The following is a 20,825-nucleotide window of genomic DNA, read 5'->3' as shown; positions in this document are numbered from 1 at the left end:
ACCCCGCTGGGAGAGGGCCCAGCTCTGACAGTGCTGAATGAACAAACTGACAGCACTGCTAGTGTGGCAACATCTGCTTTCATCCTCCTCTTCAGTTCCTCCCAAAGCCTGGCCAGGGCTCAAGGAGGAACCAAGAGAGCTGACTTTATGACCTGACCATACAGCCCCAAACAAGGCCAGATGTCAGATATCATGGCCTTGTCTGGCTTCTAAATACACAAAGGTCAATACATGTTTCACTAAGGAGTGGCTACATCTATCACAGTGCTAATGACCATGCATATTTAATCAGGGAGCAGATACAAAGATAACCTTTGCTTGGAAGGTTCATCCAGAGACCACCTTTGGCTCAGGGCCTGCTGTCCAGGCCTCACTCAAGGCTGGTGTCCAGGCCTTGGCCCTTCAGGGACATGGTTTAGTGCTGGGCTTGGCACTGCCGGATGAACGGCTGCACTGGGTGAGCTCAGAGGGCTTTTCCAACAGAAAGGATTCTGTGATTCCATGATTCTATCCACTGCATTGAGCTGGGGCTATTTTAGCAGCATTACTTTGCTCCAAAAGTTCCCTCCTGCCCAGTTCCTGTGGCCTGAGGCTGCAGCTCCTTCAGCTCCTGGTGCTGAGCTGCTCATGCTGAACGAGAGGACTTGGAGAGAAGAACACAGTCCATGCAATTCCTTCTGGGACACGGAGAGGGGAGGCTGTGCAAACAGGAGCATTGTTTGCTGTGGCCTCCTCTCTGCCCTTCACGCCTTTCAGCGCTTTGAACCAGCCAAGTGCTTTCTCCAAGAGTGCAATGGAGCAGCTGTTCCTGCTCCCAGGCTTGGCTCTCTCCAGTCTCTGCCCTTGCCTGATTCTGTCCCTCTTGCTGTGCCCTCTGTTCCCCCAGGGCTCGCTGGCTGCTGCCCAGGACTGTGGCACTGGCACAGATCCAGTCCTCCAGAGCCTCCTTTCTGTGCCCTTGGAGCTGCCTGGGCACAGCAGCCTTTTCCATCTGGAAGCTCCCCAAGGACAGGGAGTGTCCAGCTCCATTCCCTGCACAGCCTCCAGGAGCCCAGGGCTGCCATCTCCAGTCCCTGCTGGCACTGGGGGCTCCCAGGTGCCTCAGGCTGCTGTGACACCGCTGCCCACGGGAGGGAAGAGGGGCAGGGGCTGTGCTCAAAGTCAGCTCCATGTGCTGCTGCTGCCGCTGCTGCTGCGGGGTCATTTGTGCAGCCCTGGCCCAGAGTCAGGGATCAGATCCTGCCAGTCTCTTCCAGCCCTGGCTGCTCAGAGTTTGGGCCTTGGAGCCTCAGGTGGCCAAAGGCAGTTGCTGCTGGTCCCTCTGTGTGCCCGAGTTCAGCAGTGCTGCTCCATTAGTCTGTGCCCAGCAACAGGGAAAAGCCTCAGCCCTGCAGGGCCAGGAGCTGCCAGGCTCTCCCTGAGCAGCTCAGCCAGAAGGAAGGGAGCTGCTCCACACGGGAACCAGGAGCAAAGGACACTCATTTTGTAGGACATGTTTTCTATTGAAAGGGAAAAAAAAGGAAAAAGTAAGAAAAAACTATATAAAATGTGAAAGATAAAAACAAAACCCAAGTGTGCAGTTAAAAATCTTCTCTAACTTTGAATTAAGAGGCAACTGATCTTTTGAAACAGAACTCAGTAATTTACTTTGTAAATGTGCTGATGGCATGGATGCTTCTTACTAAACCCAGCAGTCTTTTTAAAAAGCTTTTGGGGATTGTTTTCAATATTTTGATTTTAAATTGTGGTTGAAACAAGAGGAAATTGCTTTCTGCCCTTCCAGCTCCAAGCAGGACTGGAAATGGAAACTCTGTCAAAACCCAAATCCTTTAGAAGATGACCTTCCTTCTCAGCCTGGGAATGAGCTGCACATTCCCTTTGAAACTGCCAGGAATTTCTTAGAGTCACAAAGTCCCATTTACGGCTTTTTGCTCTGGTGTGGAAGTGCAGAAGGGCAATTCTCCATCCACCAGCTCCAGACTGCACTGCCTCAGGAGCACGGCCCACTCGCCAGCTTTGGCCCACTCGTGGCACTTCTAGAGGAGGAAGAAAGTGCAATTGCACAATTCCAGCCAAAAAGGAATGAAGAGTGGGACAGACAAAACACCCTGTACAGATCCAGGCGTTCAGCTGGGACTGCGGACAGTTTGGGTCCTTGCCAGTTGGATCTGTGTCCCCAGCTGCAATCTCTGGGCCTGCAGCAGAGTCTCACTCACCTGCCAAAGCAGAAAGCTCAGGCGCTGTGCTCACAACGGGCTCGTCTGATGCAAAGCTGTCAGAGCAATGTGAGGGCAGAGCCAGCCCAGCTGGGCCCAGGGCTGAGCCCAGCAGAGCCCTGGCAGAGCCCAGAGCAGCCTCAGCACCCGCAGAGCCCGGCTGCAAGGAGAGAAAGCAGAAACCACCCGTCAGCTGAGGGCTCCTGTGCCCTTGTGCCAAGGCCTGCGGTGCCCAGGCCATGCTGGCTGTGCCCAGAGCTGTGCCCAGAGCTGCCCATCCCTGCTGCCTTTGGCACAGAGCAGGAAGGCAGGACATGTGCCCAGCCTGCAGCCAGCCACGGCACATCCAGCCCTCAGCAGCTGCCCAGAGCAGGATGCTTCTGTGCTCGCTGCCATCTCCCAAAATCTCTGATCCCACCCTGGCAAGCACACAGGGACTCACTTCATGCCACCCATGGCTGGAAGAAAAGCTGCTCCCAAACCATGGCCTCAGCCTTCTCCAAGGGCACGGCCCATCCACGCCACAGCTGCTCCCCAGCACTTCCCCATCCACACTGGACCACCTCGAATGCTTCCTCTGGAAAAACAAACAACACATTATTGAAAAGAGATTCAAGACAAAAAGGGAAAACAGAAAAACAGTAAAAACTCCCATCTCTGTAAGGGTCTTGAGGAAGGCCCAACCCCTACATAGTAGGGAAAAACCCAGCCATGGCTGAGGGAAGCCCACACTTTCTCTCTTCCCCCTTGCACTGCCCCCCAAAATCACGGTGATCCCAAAGCAAACAAGGGCAGTGGAGCAGCCCAAGCCCTTCCTTGCCTGCACAGCAAAGCAGCTGTGCACAGGTTCTGGAGCCCCACCTCTGCTCCCACCATGGGGTTTGTTTGTGTCGGGCTGGCTGCCCCAGCCCCAGCCCCAGCCCGGGGCACGGTGGGTGCTGGGGGCTGTTGGCAGGGCCAGGAGCCCACTCCCATTTCGTACCCACCCCAGCCCATCCTCCCAGCCCTGCCAAAAGCAGCTGGGCAGCGACTGAAGAATGAGTTGCATCTGCCCCAGCAAAGGGGGAGCCTTTGGTTTCCAGCCAGGCTGGGCCATGCCCAAATCTGGCAGAATTTCCCCAGGTGGGGACTCATTTGCAAATTCCCTGTGGAGTTTGGCTTTGAAGAAGGTGCCAGAATCAAAGTCCATCACCTTCAGCCTCCAGTGGCCAGGCTGAGAAAGAGCTTGTCATCCTTGATGTCACCCTCACTGTCTCCAGCAGCAGTAGCAGCAGCAGCAGCAGCAGCAGCAGCAGCAGCATCCCCACCCGGTACAGCTTCTCCAGGGGCTCCTTCTCCTTCCCTGGGGGCAGACCAGGCTCTCAGGGCTCTGCCCAGGGCCCCAGCTGTCAGGGAACCAGGACAAGCAAAACCAGATGGGATGGATACTCCAGGGACCTGGAGAACCATTCCCAGCAATTGGGAAAATCCTAGGTGCTCCATCCACCCATAGATGCGGTCTCCAAATTTGCCCCAAAATTGGGTCCAGCTTTTAGAGGCCATAAAGAGAGAGTCCCAGTGACTTGATGACATTTTTAGCCCAGAAAGCCCTGCAGCTGATGGCACACTTCACAATCAGCAGGGGACACAGCCAGGCCAAAGCCCAGACCTCTGCTGGGAGCCTTTCTCCTCAAATACCCGTCAGACAAACCTCCATGCAAGTCACTTGGGAAAGTTTCTTCAAATGATCCATTTCTGGCACATGACTACACAGGCTTATGTGAAAGATTCTAAAGCAGCTGCTGTGGAGTCAAAGAGGCAGCACTAAGAGTCTTTGTCATCTCTTTGTAGCTAAATTCCACTTTGGGGGAGTTGAAGGACTTTGGAATGAGCTAGAGAGTGGACCTCTGAGTTTTTTAGATTATGCCATTGCTTTTTCTTCTCTTCTACACAGACAGGAAGGGTGAGTTTGGCTCACATCTCCACTGCATGGCTCAGAAGGCCGCAAGACTTGTAGTTACAAGAGCTTTGAAGGATTTATTGGCCAAGAGGACACGGCCAACAAAGATATTTGTGTTTTAGAGCCAACCCTTCAATATTTCATCTTATGGACTCATGCTACAGTATAAGCCTCCTTAGCCAATCATGTTATGACACACAAACCTACAGCACTGCATCTTAAACTTCTTGTTTACAATTGTAACTACTTTTATTTTTTCTAGATCTTGAACTCTAAAACTCTAAACTTTCCTCCACTTCAACATTCCTCCCCGTGTCTCTGCTAGAAACTAGAAATCCTCATTCTCGTTTCGAGCACCTAAGTTTGGAAACCCTTTCCAAGGTCTCCCATCAAATCCTGTGTTTAATTCTAAGCTTTGCTGACAAGACCAAAGGTCTGAGATTTCCCTGCATTTGGGTTTCCAACAACACCAATGCTGTTAGTTCCAGAGTGCCCAGGGTCTGTCTTGCAAGTCAGCTCTGGCAGGAACAAGGTGGCTGCAGGGGGGCTGCTTGTGGCCTCTGACAGCCCATTGCTCAGGGCTTGCCAGCGCCTCAGCACCACAGCAGCTCCAGAGCAGCCCCGTCCAGAGGCACCTGGGAGTCCTCAGCAAGGCAGCCAGCAGCACACAGGCAGGAAGACACGGATGGCGCTTCCTGCCTGGCACAGGGCTTGTGGCCATCTCCAGACACCGCTCTGGCAGGGATCCCCGCAGCTCTGGCCCCTGCCCACCCGCTCTGTGGGCAGCACAAAGGCTTCAGCAGAACCACCAAAGGCCAAGGGGCTTCTGGCCATTTCCCCTTGCCCGCTGCACGCCTGGGCAGCTGGCTGAGCACAAGCACCCTTCTCCCCCTTCAGGGCCTCACCACCCCTCAGCCTGCTGTGCTGCTGAGCACAAGCTTCCTTTTTGCCCTTTCCTGCCTCTTGCCCTGCAGACCCTGAACAGCAAAGAAAAGCTCCTGGCAGTCTGTGTATCATCACACATTCTAGAATTATTTATAGTAATCTATAATATATAATAATATATATAATTATAATATATTCTAGAATTTATTTATTTACAATATAGATAAAAAATGGAAAAGGAGAAAAGAAAAATCTTAAAGAAAAGGAAAATTACCCCTGGCTCAGGTTGCCCCAGCAAAGACAGCCTCCCAGATCAGCTCTCCTCCTCAGTCATCTGGCAGTGCAGCAGCCGAGCCCCGACAGGCGAGGCCGAGTCCTCCATGCCCTGTGCAGCTGATCTTGCAGCCTCTGGATGGTGGAATATCGCCCACGCTGTAATGCCCGGAGGACATGCAGTGTTTCAAGTGCCAGCTGTGACACGGCACTGCTCCTGTCCTCCGTCAGGTGTTCCAGGGCTGCAAGAGAGAGGAACAGAGGCACGGTCAGAGCCGGATCTGCAGAGAGCCCAGGAGAGCCCCCTGCCAGAGCCATCCCAGCCGGCTGTTGCCATGGCCAGGAGGGAGCAGGAAGCAAGGGGATCAGCCAGAAGCTGCTGGCCACCAATGGCCCACGTGGCCCTGAAAGCTCCGTGTGCTCTGCCCACGGGAGAAGAGCCCTCTGCAGCCGGGGCAGGGCTTGCAGCTGCCCCCTCCAGCCCCCGCTACCAGCCCGCTGCCCTCACTCACCAGTGCAGATCAGCTGCAGCTCTTGTTGCTGCCCCCTCAGGCGCCGCCCGGCCATGCCTGTGAACACAGAGCCTGTCACGGCCCCAGCGGCACAGCTCCCTGCCAGCGGCGCTGCCGGCGCTGTGGCCACACGGGCTGCTGGCCCGGCGGGGCTCAGCCCGGCCCTTGCCGCACGCTGCCGCCCCAGGGCACGGCTGCCAGAGGGCGGCAGCAGCAACGCCCAGGCCGGGCGGGCGGGGCTCCACGGCGCCGGGCCCGGCTGGCGCTGCCGGGGCAGCAGGCGGGGCTGGGGCCGAGCTGCGGCGGGCCGGGCCGGGGAGGGGAAGGGCACCTCGGGCGCGTGGCTCACCCATGAACTTCATGGCCGCCTCTCGCAGGGGCTCCTGTGGGCTCTCCAGGTAGCGCAGGGCCTGGCGCAGGTGCTCGGCCGCTCGGCTCCTGTCCTCTGCCAGCTGGAGAGAGCGGCAGGAGGGAAGGGTTGGTGCGAGCTCAGCCCCTGGGCCGGGCACTGCCTGCGCCCAGCCCCGGCCTCCCCTGCCCGCACAGCCCTGAGGCGCGGCCAGCAGCCGCTGGCCAAGGGCTCCCGAGGGGTAAGGCCGAGGGCCAGCTGCTGCCCGGGGAGCCGCGGTGCCGCCCCGCAGCCCCGCCGGGCCGGGGCTCCATGGGCACCCGGCTCGGACCCACGGGAGCCTGGAGAAGAGCCCGCGGGGCCTCTGGCTGCAGCAGCGGGCACAGCTGTTAGCCCCGCACACTGAGCACCGCCCTCAGGGGCCTTCTCCAGGCTGAGGCTGGGGCTTGCAGGCCCTCCTTACCAGGAACTCAGCGAACTTCCACAGCTTCTTGCTCTTCAGCAGTCTTTCAAGATCTCTCCTCTTCAGGAACTCAGCCACACAAAGCAGTGTTTCCTGAGAAGCCTGGAGAGCAGCCGAGATGCGGAGATGGCCCCACAGCCCAGGGCGCAGGACCCACGTCCCTGTGCCAAGGCCTTGAGGAGGCTGCAGCCCGGCAGGCGCCAGGGCAAGAGGCAGCCGAGCCTCCTGCCAGAGGGACAGCAGCAGCCCACGAGTCCTCACCTGTGCCACACGCTCATTCTCATCATGGCAGTGGAAGAACAGTGGCAGCAGGCTCTTGCGCAGGGGTGTCTTCAGGTCCTTTTTTGCCTTTTCCTCTGGATGAGTCACCAATGTTTGGAAGAGCAGTATGGAGATCAGCTGCACCTGGCTATTGTCCTGTATGAAAGGAAGAAAAAAAGACCTCAGCATTGGCTGCACGGAGCTCAGCTTGGCGCAAGCCTGTAAATCCACAGGGCATAAAGTGTCTGGGCAGCACCCAGTGGCTGTGGCTGGGAGCAGTGAGCCTTACGTGGTCAAAGAGTGGCAGGAGCGCCTCAAGCAGCTGCAGTGTGATGGGGCTGGGCAGCAGCCTGTCACTGTCCAAGATGATAGAGTTGAGTAGCATGACTGTCATCATAACTATCTCTCCATCCCACAGGAGCTCCACAAGACTTTCAGTCAGGCTCTGCATGTTTTTGGTCTGTGCAGAACACAAGTTTATGAAATGCCATCCTGCTGCCGCAGGGCCCAGAGGCCAAAGGCCTGTCCTAAAGAACTTGGGCAGCTGAACCGGGAGGCAGGAGAGCTGGGAGCAGCTGCTCCAGCACCCAAAGCCCTGCCAAGCCCAAGTGACTGCATTCCCCAGCTCAGCCTCAGCTGCTGCCCCCTTCTCACCATGCAGGGATCATCAGTGAGCTTGAGAAGGGCCCTGAGCGCCAGGCGACGCCTCTCCCTGCATTCACTCTGCAGCTGCCTTGACAAGATTTGCAGGACTCTGTTAACGCCGCATTCACTCAAGTCCAGCCACTTGAGGACCTGAAAGGCACAGGGCAGTGACAGGGACCCAGCCGGCAGGAGCCCGGAGCCGCACAGGGCCGGGCCCAGGCAGCAGCACAGGGCGCGGGCACCGTCCCAGGCAGCTGCGGCTCCGAGAGGGCAGAGAGCTGGGAGGCAGCTCAGCCAGGCAGCGCTGGCCATCAGGCTCACCTCCACAAGGAACGCCAGGGCGGGCAGCTCCCAGCGTGGCTCCTGTGTGCTGAGCAGCCGGAGCAGGTAGCGAGCGATCCGGGAACACAAGGGGATGGAGACACAGCACATCCTCCTGGCAGGAGGAAAAGGAACCAAGACTGTGGGCCAGGGGGCCAAACCTCTGCCAGGACTGACACACACAGGTCTGGTCTTTCCCCAGCATCCTGCAAGGGGCCCTGGGCTATTTGGGAGGCAGCTCCTGGTGGGCACCCTCCTCTCCCAGCCTTTTCCAATCTGCTTGGCCATCCCTCAGTGACAAGGCCCTCTGGCCCATGACCTCGGGGACTGTGTGGAGCTCCCTGGGCACAGAGCACAAATATCAGAGTCAGTGGGGAGAAGGGGGTCTCACCTGGCCAGGAGACCCACGGCACAGTGGTGGGTGTCAGCACACAGCAACGTGTCCCAGCCACACCTGCGTTCCATTGCCACCACCACATCCTCGTGCTGCATTCGGCACAGCAGGGACTTCAGAGTCTGCACTGCAAACCTGTGTGCACAGCAAAGCCCAGGTCATGCTGGGAGCACTGGCTCCTGCCCAGGGACGTGGCAGGGACAGGAGGAGTGGGATGGAGCACCTGTTAGGGCTGGTGGCAAGGCCGTGCTCTTCCTGGCATCCCTTCCAGAAGATATCCACCTCCTCTGCCATCTCTTCTGTGCTGAAGAACACTTGGAAGAGCAGATGCACAAGCAGGCGAGGGAAATACGGCCTCACTACACGTGGGACACAGGGTACCTGGAGGATCTTCCACATCACCACGGTTGCCTGCAAAGGACAAAGCCCCCCGAGACAGCGCTCAGTGGCCAGGTGTGTGTGGCAGGGCCTGAGCAGGGCAGGGAGAGGCCCGGAGAGACCTTGGCAGGGGGAGCACGGGGCCTGGTGGGGCTGAAGCTGCCCCTGGGCCGGGTTTCAGGCCAGCGCCTGAGGCATGGAGATGCAGTGGGGGAAGGAGAATGGAGAGCTCTGGAGAGGCGGCTTTGGGGCCAGCAAAGGCCAGTTGCAGAAACTCACAGTCAGGCCAAAGACACCCGTTTCATCCCCATCAGAGGTACACGTGCTGTGCTCTGGCCAGCTCCCCAGCACATCCAGAAGTATTAGCTGCACTGGCTCTGCAGTCCGGGGCGAGCACATGATGGTCTTCCACATGGTCAAAGCAGCTCTGTGGGGTCAGAGTTCTGTCTCAGGGGGGTCTCAGACAAAGCACTATGGCCTGGGCTGTAGTGGGGAGCTGAGCTGGCTGCCAGCTCTGCCTCTGCCCACCGGCCCTCAGCACACAGGCAGCCCAGCCCTGTGGGGACTGGCCCCTGAGGAGCAGGGAGGGAGTATGGCAGCACACTGGGGACTGGCAAAGGGAGGAGCCAGAGGGCCCTGGAATTCTCTGTGTGTCAGACCACTGGGACAGGCTGTACAGGGTGATGGGCTGCTGAGCCCTGAGCCTTGTGGGCACATGGGCCCCGTACCTGTCACATGATGGGGCCACACGCAGGAGAGCCATCACCACATCTGCGGGCTGTGCCTCTGTCAGATCCAGAAGGGGCCTGTGCAGGTTGTGCTCAGGAAACTCACTGTCCACAAGCCACTGGTGGATGTACCTGACCATGGCAGGCACCTGGAGAAGGCAGGCGAGACTTGGAAAGCTGCCAGAGGGAGTCATGTGCCCAGCTGCCCCAGAGAAGTGCTTCCCTTGCCACCACACTGCCATGGCCTCAAGGCTTCCAGTGAGCAGCAGGCATGGCTTGGGAGGCCAAGCAATTGCTGGGAGGATGGACACCAGGCCACAGGCTGCTTACTTGCTTTGGACTGGAAGGACCCTCCTCCACAAGCATATCCAGCAGGGCAGCACTGCTCTTGCTTTTGAAGATGGGAGGGTATGCTCTGACCACAGTGCCCATAACGCTGGTCTCTTCCTCTTGAATCCTCTTCATGAATTTGCCAGCCATCTGTAGCAGAAGGGCAAGAAGCCGGGGATGTTGCATGGAGTGCTCCACACACGGTGCTGGGCTGAGCAGGGACAGCAGGCCCAGGTCAGGGTGGCTGCAGGTACCTGCGCTGTTCTTCGGAAGCGGCCACGGGTGCATTCCTGCTCTTGTGTGCGCTCCAGGGCTGCATCTGGCAAAGAGCGAGCGCAGCCAGAGCTGAGGGGCTGCGGGAGAGGCCGGAGAGCACAGCCCAGCCCTGCGCTCCCCAGGCAGGGAGAGCCCCGGGATGCCCCAGGGGACGGAGCACGGCCCCTGCGGGGTGTCTGCCCGGCCCCTCTTCTGTCCTGTCCGTGGGCATTTCCCCAGGGGATGGGATGGGATGGGATGGGATGGGATGGGATGGGATGGGATGGGATGGGATGGGATGGGATGGGATGGGATGGGATGGGATGGGATGGGATGGGATGGGATGGGATGGCGCCAAGTTGGCTGCAGGCTCCAGCCCTGCAGCCCAGCTCTGCCACTCACCCTCCTGCGGTGGTTGGAACGGCACCACCTCTTCAGTCTCCTCTACTGGGGCAGCTCCAGGGCCTTCTTCCTCCTCCTCCTCCACCCAGGCCAGCTTGGGCACTCTCGGGGGTCTCTGCTCCATGGCTGTGCCTGGAGCGCGCCCCAGCAGCGATCCCAGCCTGTACCGCTCCTGCAGGGTCTCCTGCGCCGTCCCTGCGGGCGAGACGCGGCGGTCAGCGCTCGGCCCGGGGCCAGCAACGGCCCCCGAGCGCTCCTCACCCGCCCCGGGCCGGCCATGCCCAGGCGTTCCATCTTCGGAACGCGGCACGGGAGGCTCGGGGCCGGCGGCCGCGCTGCCGAGCGGCGGAGCTCGGGCCGGGGAAGCCGCAGCGGAGGCGGCGGGAGCGGCCGCGCCGCGTGTGTGCTCCGCGGACCCCGGGAGGAGCCGGGGCCGGGACTGGACCCTGCGTCGGGTCCGGGGCCGGGTTCGGGCCAGGCGGAGCCGAAGGGCGGCGATGCCGCCCCCGCACCAGGCACTGACGCCCGCCCGTACGGCCAGAGCCGGGCGGAGGCGAGACCGCGGCGGGACGGCCGGGGCCGGGCACGGGGCAGCCCCGCCCGGGGCCGGGGGCGGGCCGGGGGCATGGCCCGGCCCTGCAGGGGAGAGGGAGGCGGGGAGAGGAGAGGGACGCTGGGGAACGGACGCTGAGAGAAGGGTGCCCGACTGCGGGAAAGGGAGAGAAAGAGAATGAAAGAGAGAAAGAGAAAGAAAGAGAGAAAAAGAAGGATTTTTCTAACGTATCTGCTTTTGCTTTCGCTGCCGCTGCCGCCGCTGCCGCCGCTGCCGCCGCTGCAACTGAAGCATCGGGGCCGTTCGTCCCCGTGTCCGTTCCCCGCTCGCCCCACGAGCCCCACGTTCGAGCCCCGCGCGCCCCGGGGACAGCCCCTCCGTCTGCCCAAACACGGGAACTTTGCAGCCTTGAGCCCAGATGCAGAGCCCTGACTCCTGCGCACTGGCACAGCCATCCCCTCGCTCGCTGCTGTGCATTGTCCTTGCTGAGGGTCAAACACTGTCGGGCCAGCTTCCCTTGGGGTAGGATTCTTACCTGACCCGAGCACTGCACTTTCATATCCAGTGTTGCTTTCCTATAAAAACAGGGGAAGGAAAACTGTGTGTGGCTCATGGTATTTTAGAGTGTCTAAAAATCACTAAGTCATCAATCCTAGAGGTGAGGTGCATCTGGAATTAGTGGAATGCCACATGGAAAAGGAGAGCATAGAAACAAATAGAGGGAAATATCTTGGATTGTTTCTTTCATTTTCATTTCACTTCTGGAAAGCCGTTTCAGTTTTCCAGGAATCTTCTCCTGTCTGCTGTTCCCAAGAATCTCTCAAGGAGAACGAGGTCAAGCTTCTGTCACAAGATTTGCCATCAGGAAATTATGCTACTGGTGAAATTTTCAGGATGACTGTTTGTGCTGACTTAGGGCAAATTTTGGGAGGAAGTCTCCAAATGGGGTCCATCTAGAAAGCAAATTCAAGCAGCCCCTCACCCTACTAGTTCAGGAAAAGACTGCACTTGAGAAAAGTGAAGAAACCTCCAGTTTATTTAACAAGTAAAGTATTCACAAGCATGAAAAATGAATAATATTAAATAAAGTCTCGGACAGTGCTGAAGAGATGACAAATTCAGAAAGTCCTTTTTGTGGGTTGTGGTTGGCTCACTCAGTCTCTTCTAAGTCCCTCTGGAGCTGGAATGCAGCGTCCCAGAGCTCGGGGGGCCACAGGCGTGAGCTGCTGGTGTTTGTCTGGGTTTTCAGTCCAGAGCAGGTTTAAACAGTTCCAAGAAAAAGGAAAGTCACAGTCTGAGGAACTTCTCTTCCTAAGCTAGCTAAAACCAAATTGCTAGACCTGGGCTGTGAAGGCACTGGGAAATTTCCACATCTGGCCACTGGTGGTCCAGCAAACACCAGAGCTGGAGGGTGCTGGTGTCAGAACCTGCAAATTTCCAAACTTTGGCTGTCTGTGCCAGCAAATCGCTGGACTTGGGCTGTGCCAGTACAGGAAGTTTTCAGATCTGGGCGCTGGCACTGCCAGCAAACACCAGATCTGGGTGGTGTCATTGCCAGCGACAGAAATCTGCCAGATTTGGGCTCTGCTGGCAATGAGAAATTTCCAAATCTCGTTTCTGGTTACATGAAACACAAGATGTGGGGGCGGTGCCAGACCCAGGAGCAGGAAGCTGCCACAGGTTTTGGATTTCTGTGCAAGCAAATTGCTGCACTTGTGCTGTGCAGAAGAGGGAAATTGCCAGATGTGGGCACTGGCAGGGCCAGTGCACACCAGATCTGGGTGGGGAATGTGCCAGCACCAGGAAATTGCCAGATGTGAACTTTCAGTGCCAGCATATTGCTGGAACGATGCTGTGCAGGAACCTGAACAATTCTGCATCTGGGTGGTGCTGGTGGCACAACTGGGAAGCTGCTGGGTTCTGACTTTCTGTGCCAGAAAATTGCTGCATTTGGGTTGTGCTGGCACTGAGAGATTTCCAGATGCTAATATTCTGTGCCAGCAAACTGCTGGAATGAGGCTGTGCAGGCATCTGAAACATTCCCGATCTGGGTACTGGCGGTGTCAGCAAACGCGAGATCGGGTTGCTGTAGGTACCAGGTCTTTGCTTGGTTTTGGCTTTCTTTGCCAGCAATTTGCTGCACTTGGGCTGTACCAGAATAGGGAAATATCAAGATCTGGGAACTGGCAGTGCCAGCAAACACCACATTTCAGGAAGGATTGGATCTGGACCCATTCCCTCCCTGCCTCCCTCCCTCAACAACGTGGCAGAGTGGCTGGACAGCAGCCAGGCAGAAATGGACCTGCAGGGACTGATGGACAGCAGGCTGGACAGGAGGCAGCAGTGTGCCCAGGTGGCCAAGAAGGCCAATGGCTCCTGGCCTGGATCAGGAATGGTGTGGCCAGCAGGAGCAGAGCAGGGATTGTTCCCCTGTGCTCAGCAATGCTTGGGCAGCACCTTGAGTGCTGTGTCCACTTCTGGGCCCCCCAATTTTGGAAGGACATGGAGGGGCTGGAGCGTGTCCAGAGAAAGGCAACAAGGCTGGAGAGGGGTCTGGAGCATAAGAGCTTTGAGGAGTGGCTGAGGGGGCTGCGGTTGTTTATCCTGGAGAGGAGGAGGCCCAGGGGAGACAAGGCAGTGTCAGGGCACAGGTTGGACTTGATGATCTCTTTGGCTTTGTTCCACCCTTGCTGATTCTGGGGTTCTCTGAAAGCACCCTTGGAGCAGCTGCAGGACGAGCCCTGGGCCTCCTCTTCGGAAGCTCCAGCAGCCCAGGTCCCTCAGCTTCTCCTGCCAGCCCCAAAGCCCATCCTGTCAGTCCTGCAGAGCCTCTGCAGCTCCTCCTCACTGCCCAGAACAGGGAGCCCCAGAGCCAGACACAGCAGCCCAGATGTGCCCCCCTGGCCTGGGGTGCCTCTGGCAAGGGAGCAGCACCAGGCACTGCAGGAGCCTGCAGACAATTGATCTGAAGGCCAAACCTCCTTAGCTCCTTCTGAAAGAGCAGGAACCATAACCCTAACCCAAACCTGAACCCGAACCCTAACCCTCACCCTCACCCTAACCCCAGCCCCAACCCTAACTCTAACTGGGGCTGTGTTTGCCTAATTTTCCCCATTTCTCCCCAATGTTTCCCCACCGTGTCTCGGATTCCCCCCCGATTTTCCCCCGGGGATCCCCAGCCGTGTCCAGTTCTTTACCCCGATCCTACCCGGCCGTGCCCGGTTCTTTACCCTGATCCCGCCCGGCCATTCCCAGCCCTCACCCGTTCCTATGCTCAGCCGGCCCTTGGGCTCTCCCTTGCTGGCCCCGGGCGGGTGCGGGAGAGAGAAAATCCAATAAAATGGAACAAAACCAAATCCAACCGTGCGGGGGCTCGGTGGGGTTTGGGGTGCATAGCTGGGATTTGGGGTGTGCGGGTGGGATCTGGGGATCCCTCCCGGGTGGGGTTTGGGGTCAGTTGGGGCCGGTTCGGGGCTCCCGTTGCCAGAGGAGCCGGGCCCGGTTGGAGGAGTCCGCAGGGGATTTGGGGGCAGCTGAGCTGCTTTTGGGGAAACCGGGGGCATTTTGGGGGCCCGGAGATGAATGCTGTGATGACCTGGGGGCATTGTGGGGCTCCCAAGTAGGTTTTCGGGGCACTTGGAGGCATTTGGACAGTCCTGGAGGGATGCTGGGCTGAACTTGTGGCCATCGAAGCTCAGCAAGGAAAGAAAAGGTAAGACAGAAAGACTGAAAGCCAGGCAGAAAGAAATTCCCAATTTTTAACCCCAAAAATGCCGGCTGGAGCCCTAAACACTCCAAGATTTTCTCCCTGCAAGGACCCAAAAATTCCCATTTCCCCCCCTTTTTCAGGCCCTACAAATGCAGGATTTTACCCCAAAAATCCAGAGATCCATCCCTAAAAGATTCAGATTTTGAAGCCCAGAAATGCCGGGCTTGAACCCCAAACAATCCGATTTTGAACCCCAAATCTTCCCCGATTTTTTCCTCTTCCAGGACCCAAAGGTCCCGGCTTGGAACCCCCAGAGTCGCGATTTTCAAGCCCAACATTTCCGGGTTTTCACCCCCAAAATCCCCACCCAGAAGGGGGGGGGGTTTGAAGCCCAAAGGCCCCGACTTTTCGGGCCGGAGTTCCGGGAATTCCCCACCAAAATGCCCCGGATGTTTCCCGCCAAAATGCTCGGGGCTTCCGGGCGCTGTAGTGGCGGCAGCGGGGGTTCGGCCCGGCTCAGGTTGGGGGTGTCCGGGTGAGGTTTTGCGGGGAATCGGGGGGATCGGGGGGCTGCCAGGTCGGTTTTGGGGTGAATCGGGGCCGTTTCTGGACTCCCATCGAGCGCGGCCGAAGCGAGCGCGGCATAGGCGGCGGCGGGAGCGCCCGGGCCGGGGTGGAGGCGTCCGGGGGGGATTTTATGGGGATTTGTGGGGATTTTGGGGCAACTGGGGGGGATTTTGGGGCTCCGAGGCCGGTTTTGGGGGGCATTTGGGTGGTTTCTGGGCTCTCATAAGCGGCGCTGAGCCAAGCACGGCAGAGGCGGCGGCAGGAGAGGGGGAGAGGGGGCGCAGCGGCAGGAGTAGCCGGGCCAGGGTAGAGGCGTCCGGGGGGGAATTTGGGGGGAATTGGGGGTGATTTGGGGATAGTAGCCGAGGCTGGAGGGGTCCTGAGGCGATTTTGGGGGGAGTTGAGGCTTTTTGGGGGGAACTGGGGGCGTTTTGGGGCTCCTGGGTGAGGTTTTGGGGGGTTAGTGAGGGGTCGTAGGGGTCCTGGACTGTGATAAACGAATCGACCAAATTTAAGAACCGTACAATTATCTTTTTTATTATGCAAGCAAGATTCAGCGCTGGGCGGCCCGGAGTCTCTGCTCCTCTTAGGCGCGCAACTTTTCCCCCCACAAGGTTGGCCTTTTATTGTCTTCTTCTCCTGGATTCCTGGATGACGTGGCCTGTCTTCTGCGCTTGCTCCTCCGGTTGCTAGGGGGTCTTTTTTCTGCCTTCTGGTGGTCGTGGGATGAAGGCCCCAAGTCTTCCTCTTTTTTTCCGCTTTCCTTATAAGGCATATCTATAAGTCTAAATTTTACAAGCTAAGCATTTTTGCAAGCTTAATAATTGTTTCCATATGTGTTTCAGAAAGTCTCCTATATCTATGGGATGGAATTTTGTGAAGCAAGCAATTCTAGCAAGGTTAGTAATTGTTACCAGATGTAGCTGTATCTGGTTACCAGAGGGGGGGGTTTGTAACCCAAGCATTTCTTTAAAAGTTTTCCCATACTTGGCCGCGTAGGTGTCCTGCTAAACAAGAGCTATTTAGCTATTGTTTTATAATTTAAATTATCTAGCTATTAATGAAGAAATATATTGTTACTTATTGCAATCCCCCATTTCTCTTTTTACCAATTTTGTTCATTAAATCTTTTTAGCTCCTTCCTAGCAAGCGCTAAATGGTCTATTTCATCAGTTAAGCTCTGTGCATTAATTATACCTGCTAATTTCTTTAGTCTTTTCATCATATTCCAATTCATAACAAATTGAACTGCTGACAAAATAAATCCTAGTACAATCAGAATTAAAAGAACGACAATGGGATGGCACATACTGTTTAGGACACCTGTGGCAGTAGGTGACCATCCGAACAGCGTATCCCACCACCTATGATTGCTATCTTGCTTCACTCTTTCTACTACCTGGTGTATTTTCCCTACATCATGTTGAACAGTTACTAGGGTCTTCTGTCCGCTTTTCCTGATTTTCTCAAGAATTTTGATCAGATCCTGGTGAAACAATAGTTGTCTCACTAGGGTGAAGTTCATCCCAATCGGGGTGGTCATTAACTTGTGAATCAGCGTGTAGTTGGATTGTAATAGGTGGTGAGAGGTAACTGTGGCCTCATAAGTGGTGTCACACCCTGTAATCCTGGTGAAGTTACAAGCACAGAAGTTTGAGTGATTCTTTGTATCCACCATAACATTATCTACTAGCACAAAATCACAGAGAGTCCTAAAACACGTGCACCCATTGCCTATGTATATAAGAACTGTTTTAGAAACCTCGTTAGGGCGAATCTCAAAATGGCAAATGCTTTGCTCTGTGTCCAAACAGATATCTTGAGCTATAATTACATTGCCCTCACAGATGAACCCCAACTGTTCTTGTACAATACAAGATTCCAAGTCAACAGTTTGCCATTTGTCACCAAACTGATGGGCCCATCCTCTATGTTCTGTAGGATAGAGGACAGCTCCGTCATGGTTTATTCCTAATGCAATGACAAGAAAAACTAGATGTACAGAGGCATTTTTTATGGTCAAGACAAAGGCAGTGACTGTATTAGAAATAGGGTTATAGGTAAAATTCACCAGTTTCCACCAGGATTGGAATTCCCTTTCAAATTCAGTGGCATTGTCCCAAATTATTTTCCGAATTTCTGTGGGGAAAGTGCCTTCCTCGCCCTCTCTTATAATTGCAGCAGAGACTGACTGCATCCATAATTGTGCCTGGAAACAGCTGAGGGCTAAGGAGACATTATTTTGTGTGGCACCAAGTGCATCAATCACCAATTTGTGATTTCATTTAGTTCACATTTCATTCATAGTTCACATTTACTCTTTCCCAATTTGGCAAAATGTTTGACAACGTCCACTGGTGTGTCCCCAAAGCCAGTAGAGATGACCTCAGTTGGTGCTGTAATTTGGACAGATCTCTGGCCGTAGCAGCCAGTTTGTTCATTAGTACCTCCGAATCAATGCTATTCAGAATTCCCAGTCCTGTGCCTAGAACACCAGTCACATATCTAAGTTTCCTTGTTTTAAAAGAGCTGCGTTTCCTGAGCCAAGTAGTCCAGCCTTCAAAGGATGTTTGCAAAAACGGAGAACAAGCTGGCTGGATTTCTGAAACATTGGTCTGCATTAGCAGTTCGACCTGTTTGAGAGACCATGCTGGATTGAATAATACTTGTTGTTGACCAGTTTTTCTGATTATATAAGGTCCTATTTTGAAAATTTTTGGGGTGAGTATGACTGGTGGTGTAGGTGGAGTGGTGATAGTGTGAGGTTTAGTATTGGTAGAGTGTGTTTTAGCATCTATTATAAATTTAAAAGAAAGGCCCTGTGTATCTTTTGACCAGAGGCAGACTACCTCTTCCTTGTGAGTTAATGTGAAGTTTTGCCAGCAGTCTCATGCGATTGGGTATGCACAATTTATTTGTTTATCCTCCTGACCCATGGAAACACTGATTGCAATTGCGTTAGTATAGTCACACCCATTAACAATTCAACATCCAATATGAATTTGTTCTCCCACTACTCCTTGAAGCTGCCAGGTTTTCTGCTTCTTCCATTCTTGTCTAGCGTATGGCAGACTGTCATGCAGAACTAATGTTAGTAAACTTAAACCTGTGGTATTTCCCATAGATCCGGTAAATTGCAAAAAGGCCTGAGACCAGTCAGGGATCAGGGTCCATTTCTCTAGGGGGATCATCTTCTCTTTGTACAGCTGATGAGGGTTTCCCCAGGCAGCCAGGAAGCTCAGGATTATAATAATTAAAATAGCTCACCAAGCAGGGCAGGGTCCTAGCAACAAATTTCGTTCACCTTTCGTAATCATACCTCTTTTACCTGGGGCATTCCTGTGCTCCATTCCTCTTCCTGTGGCCCGTTGCTCTCCCCCACTACTCCTTACTTCTCTGCCTCACCTGCCAGCCCGGGTGTGTTGGTCTGCAGGGATGATTATCTTCTCGGCAGCAGGGGTAGTCTTCAGGGGGTGCGTTATTTGGGCTATCTCCTTAACTCCTGCCCCCACTCCTAAAGACAGGCAGTCAGGTCTCCAGGCAAAGGATCTCTTTGATTTTATGGCAGACTCTCTGCTGTCCCTAGCAAGCTTTACAGGACTTGAGTCCCACACCTACCTAGGGTCCACCCTCTGCCTTTATTCCCTTTCTCCTATTTTCCTAAAGTTAGCTTGTTCTTCCCTACATTCTCTATGTTTTTGTAGTTTATAGACTCGGGAATAGCGGCGAATCAGGCTATTCCACTCATCAGGCTTCACTTGCCACACCAGAGGAACGTGGATTTACTTCTTACACAAGGCAGTTATTATGACTGTCTGGTTTTTTCCTCTGAGCCTTACGGGCGCGTTTCTTATGTATTCGGAAGTAGCAACGTACGGTGCTATCCCAATTTCAGGGTGTGGTGGTTTGACCAGGAAGAAGTGAGAATTCTGAGAAGCTGTGGTCAAACCAATAAATGTTCGGAGTTTAATATTAGCACCTGGTGTGACCAGTAGAGTTTGGACACACCTCCGAGAGTACACAGGAGTTAAAAGCAGAGCTTCAGCCCTGAGAGGCCTCTTGAGACTTCGAGGCGAAGAGGTCAGATCTCCCTCCCCTGTCCAGCCGCTGCTGCTGGGCGGGGGAGGGGCTGCCATGCGGTAGGCCCGGGGCCTGGACAGAGATGGGGGTGAGAAAGCCCTCGAAGATAGAAAAGTAGAAGAGTAGCCCCAAGAAACATCGAGCACACATTTCCCCCCCCCAGGAAGGAGAGAGAGGGAGAGTCGGCATCTGAATGTGATAGCACCCGGCCCAGGAAGAGAAGGGGGGGGGGGAAGTGCCGGCCAGCTGCAGTGGCAGCACGTGTGGGAGTATCAGCGTTCCCAGACAGACAGAGACTGAAAGTTTTAACCCCTTTCTTTCATGATTGGAGCCTTGCAGAAATGCTAATCCTCCTCGAAGCTGAATAAGAAGAGAGATAAGAGATGAAATGAGACAAAGACCTGGCCCAAAGAATGTAGAAATGATTGAGTAGAGAGAAATTATTTAGAGTAGCCTTTTGGCTAGACTTTTCTTGTGGCCATAGACTCAGTTTGTTCCTGTGACACAGAGACTGCACTTGAGGGAGAAGCAGTGCCTCAGAACCAAGAAGATTCATCGTAGAGACCCCTCGGCCCCAGGGGGTTAGAAAAATATGAGGAAGACAGATGTCCCAAAGCAGAGACTGTGCCTTTTTAGAGTAAGACAAGGCATCCTTAAAAGACAGCCCTAAAAGCAGCTCTAGTCCATGCCCAGTGGTGAGAGAACTTTGCATGGAAGGAAGATGTAGCAAGCAGCAAAAGAACTTTTCCGGGCGGTGCCGAGTGACATTAGAAGCACACTTCTTAAAATTTCAACTTCTTCATCATTCTTTAGCTGTATTTTAAACAGTGGCCTGCTAGGGTAAGTATTGCCAGTCTCGGTCATTTCTTATCATCTAGAGTGGCTGCAAGAGTTTTGTGTACTTTGTCTGCTAACTCTGGGCACTGGCCCTATTTCCAGTGTCCTGATTTCTTACAAGATGCCCATTGATTTGCATCCAGCTTGGTCTGTGGCTGCTTTGAACCTCCTCTGCCTCTGCTATTTTCGCCCCTGCCTCTGCTTCAACCACGCCTACATCCGTCCTCTCCCTGGTGCTGATCCAGAGCTGCCACCATGGCTGCAGGGAGCTCTTTTTCTTTTTCCCTCTCTTGACTTTCGTACACTTTCTACTTTTGATGTAGTGTCTAAAAGCTTGCGTCACTGCTCAGTGTTCTTCGAACACTTCTCAAACTCAGATGGGCTTGGTGCTGTGACCATTTCCCTGGGGTGTTCCAGTTTGTGTTTATTTATCAGTTATTGTAGAATGGTTTGTTTTCATGTACCCCGTATTTTCCCCAATTTGGTTTACCCCTAGGTTCTGCCCTCCCTCAAAGCTGTCCCTCATGCCATTCCCCACTCTTTGTTCCAGCTCCTTCCCTGCCTCTCAAGATAATCCAGCTCTTTATTCCTGAACCTTCCCTGTCACTTTTGCCTTGGACCAATCCCTGACTGCACCACCCCTTTGGAATTCCTCTATTGCTGGAAGCCCCACTGGCCCATGTGACCTACCCTCTCCTCCCATCTGTCCTAATTAGTCCCAAGCAACT

General features: G+C 55.0%; 1 protein-coding gene and 1 long non-coding RNA gene across 2 annotated transcripts; both read right to left on the bottom strand.

Moving 5' to 3' along the window:
* Positions 1 to 1,316: 1,316 nt before the first annotated feature.
* Positions 1,317 to 2,365, bottom strand: LOC135453899 (uncharacterized). The gene is made up of 3 exons (XR_010441985.1): positions 2,217 to 2,365; positions 1,923 to 2,036; positions 1,317 to 1,499 (listed from the first exon to the last, which is right to left on the bottom strand). It is a non-coding gene; the product is annotated as an uncharacterized LOC135453899 (long non-coding RNA).
* A 2,988-nt stretch (positions 2,366 to 5,353) lies between these two features.
* LOC135453885 (uncharacterized) lies at positions 5,354 to 9,050 on the bottom strand. The gene is made up of 11 exons (XM_064725348.1): positions 8,916 to 9,050; positions 8,482 to 8,669; positions 8,256 to 8,393; positions 7,865 to 7,979; positions 7,553 to 7,693; positions 7,188 to 7,358; positions 6,899 to 7,054; positions 6,638 to 6,739; positions 6,175 to 6,277; positions 5,826 to 5,882; positions 5,354 to 5,472 (listed from the first exon to the last, which is right to left on the bottom strand). Exons 1-11 carry the CDS (start codon positions 9,048 to 9,050, stop codon positions 5,354 to 5,356), a joined length of 1,425 nt encoding a protein of 474 aa, XP_064581418.1.
* Between the last annotated feature and the right edge of the window lie 11,775 nt (positions 9,051 to 20,825).

The sequence above is a fragment of the Zonotrichia leucophrys genome, chromosome 13 (genome assembly GCF_028769735.1).
Source record: "Zonotrichia leucophrys gambelii isolate GWCS_2022_RI chromosome 13, RI_Zleu_2.0, whole genome shotgun sequence".
NCBI lineage: Eukaryota > Metazoa > Chordata > Aves > Passeriformes > Passerellidae > Zonotrichia > Zonotrichia leucophrys.
Note: the sequence above shows the minus strand (reverse complement) of the source record. Positions and strands in the feature narration are given on the sequence as shown.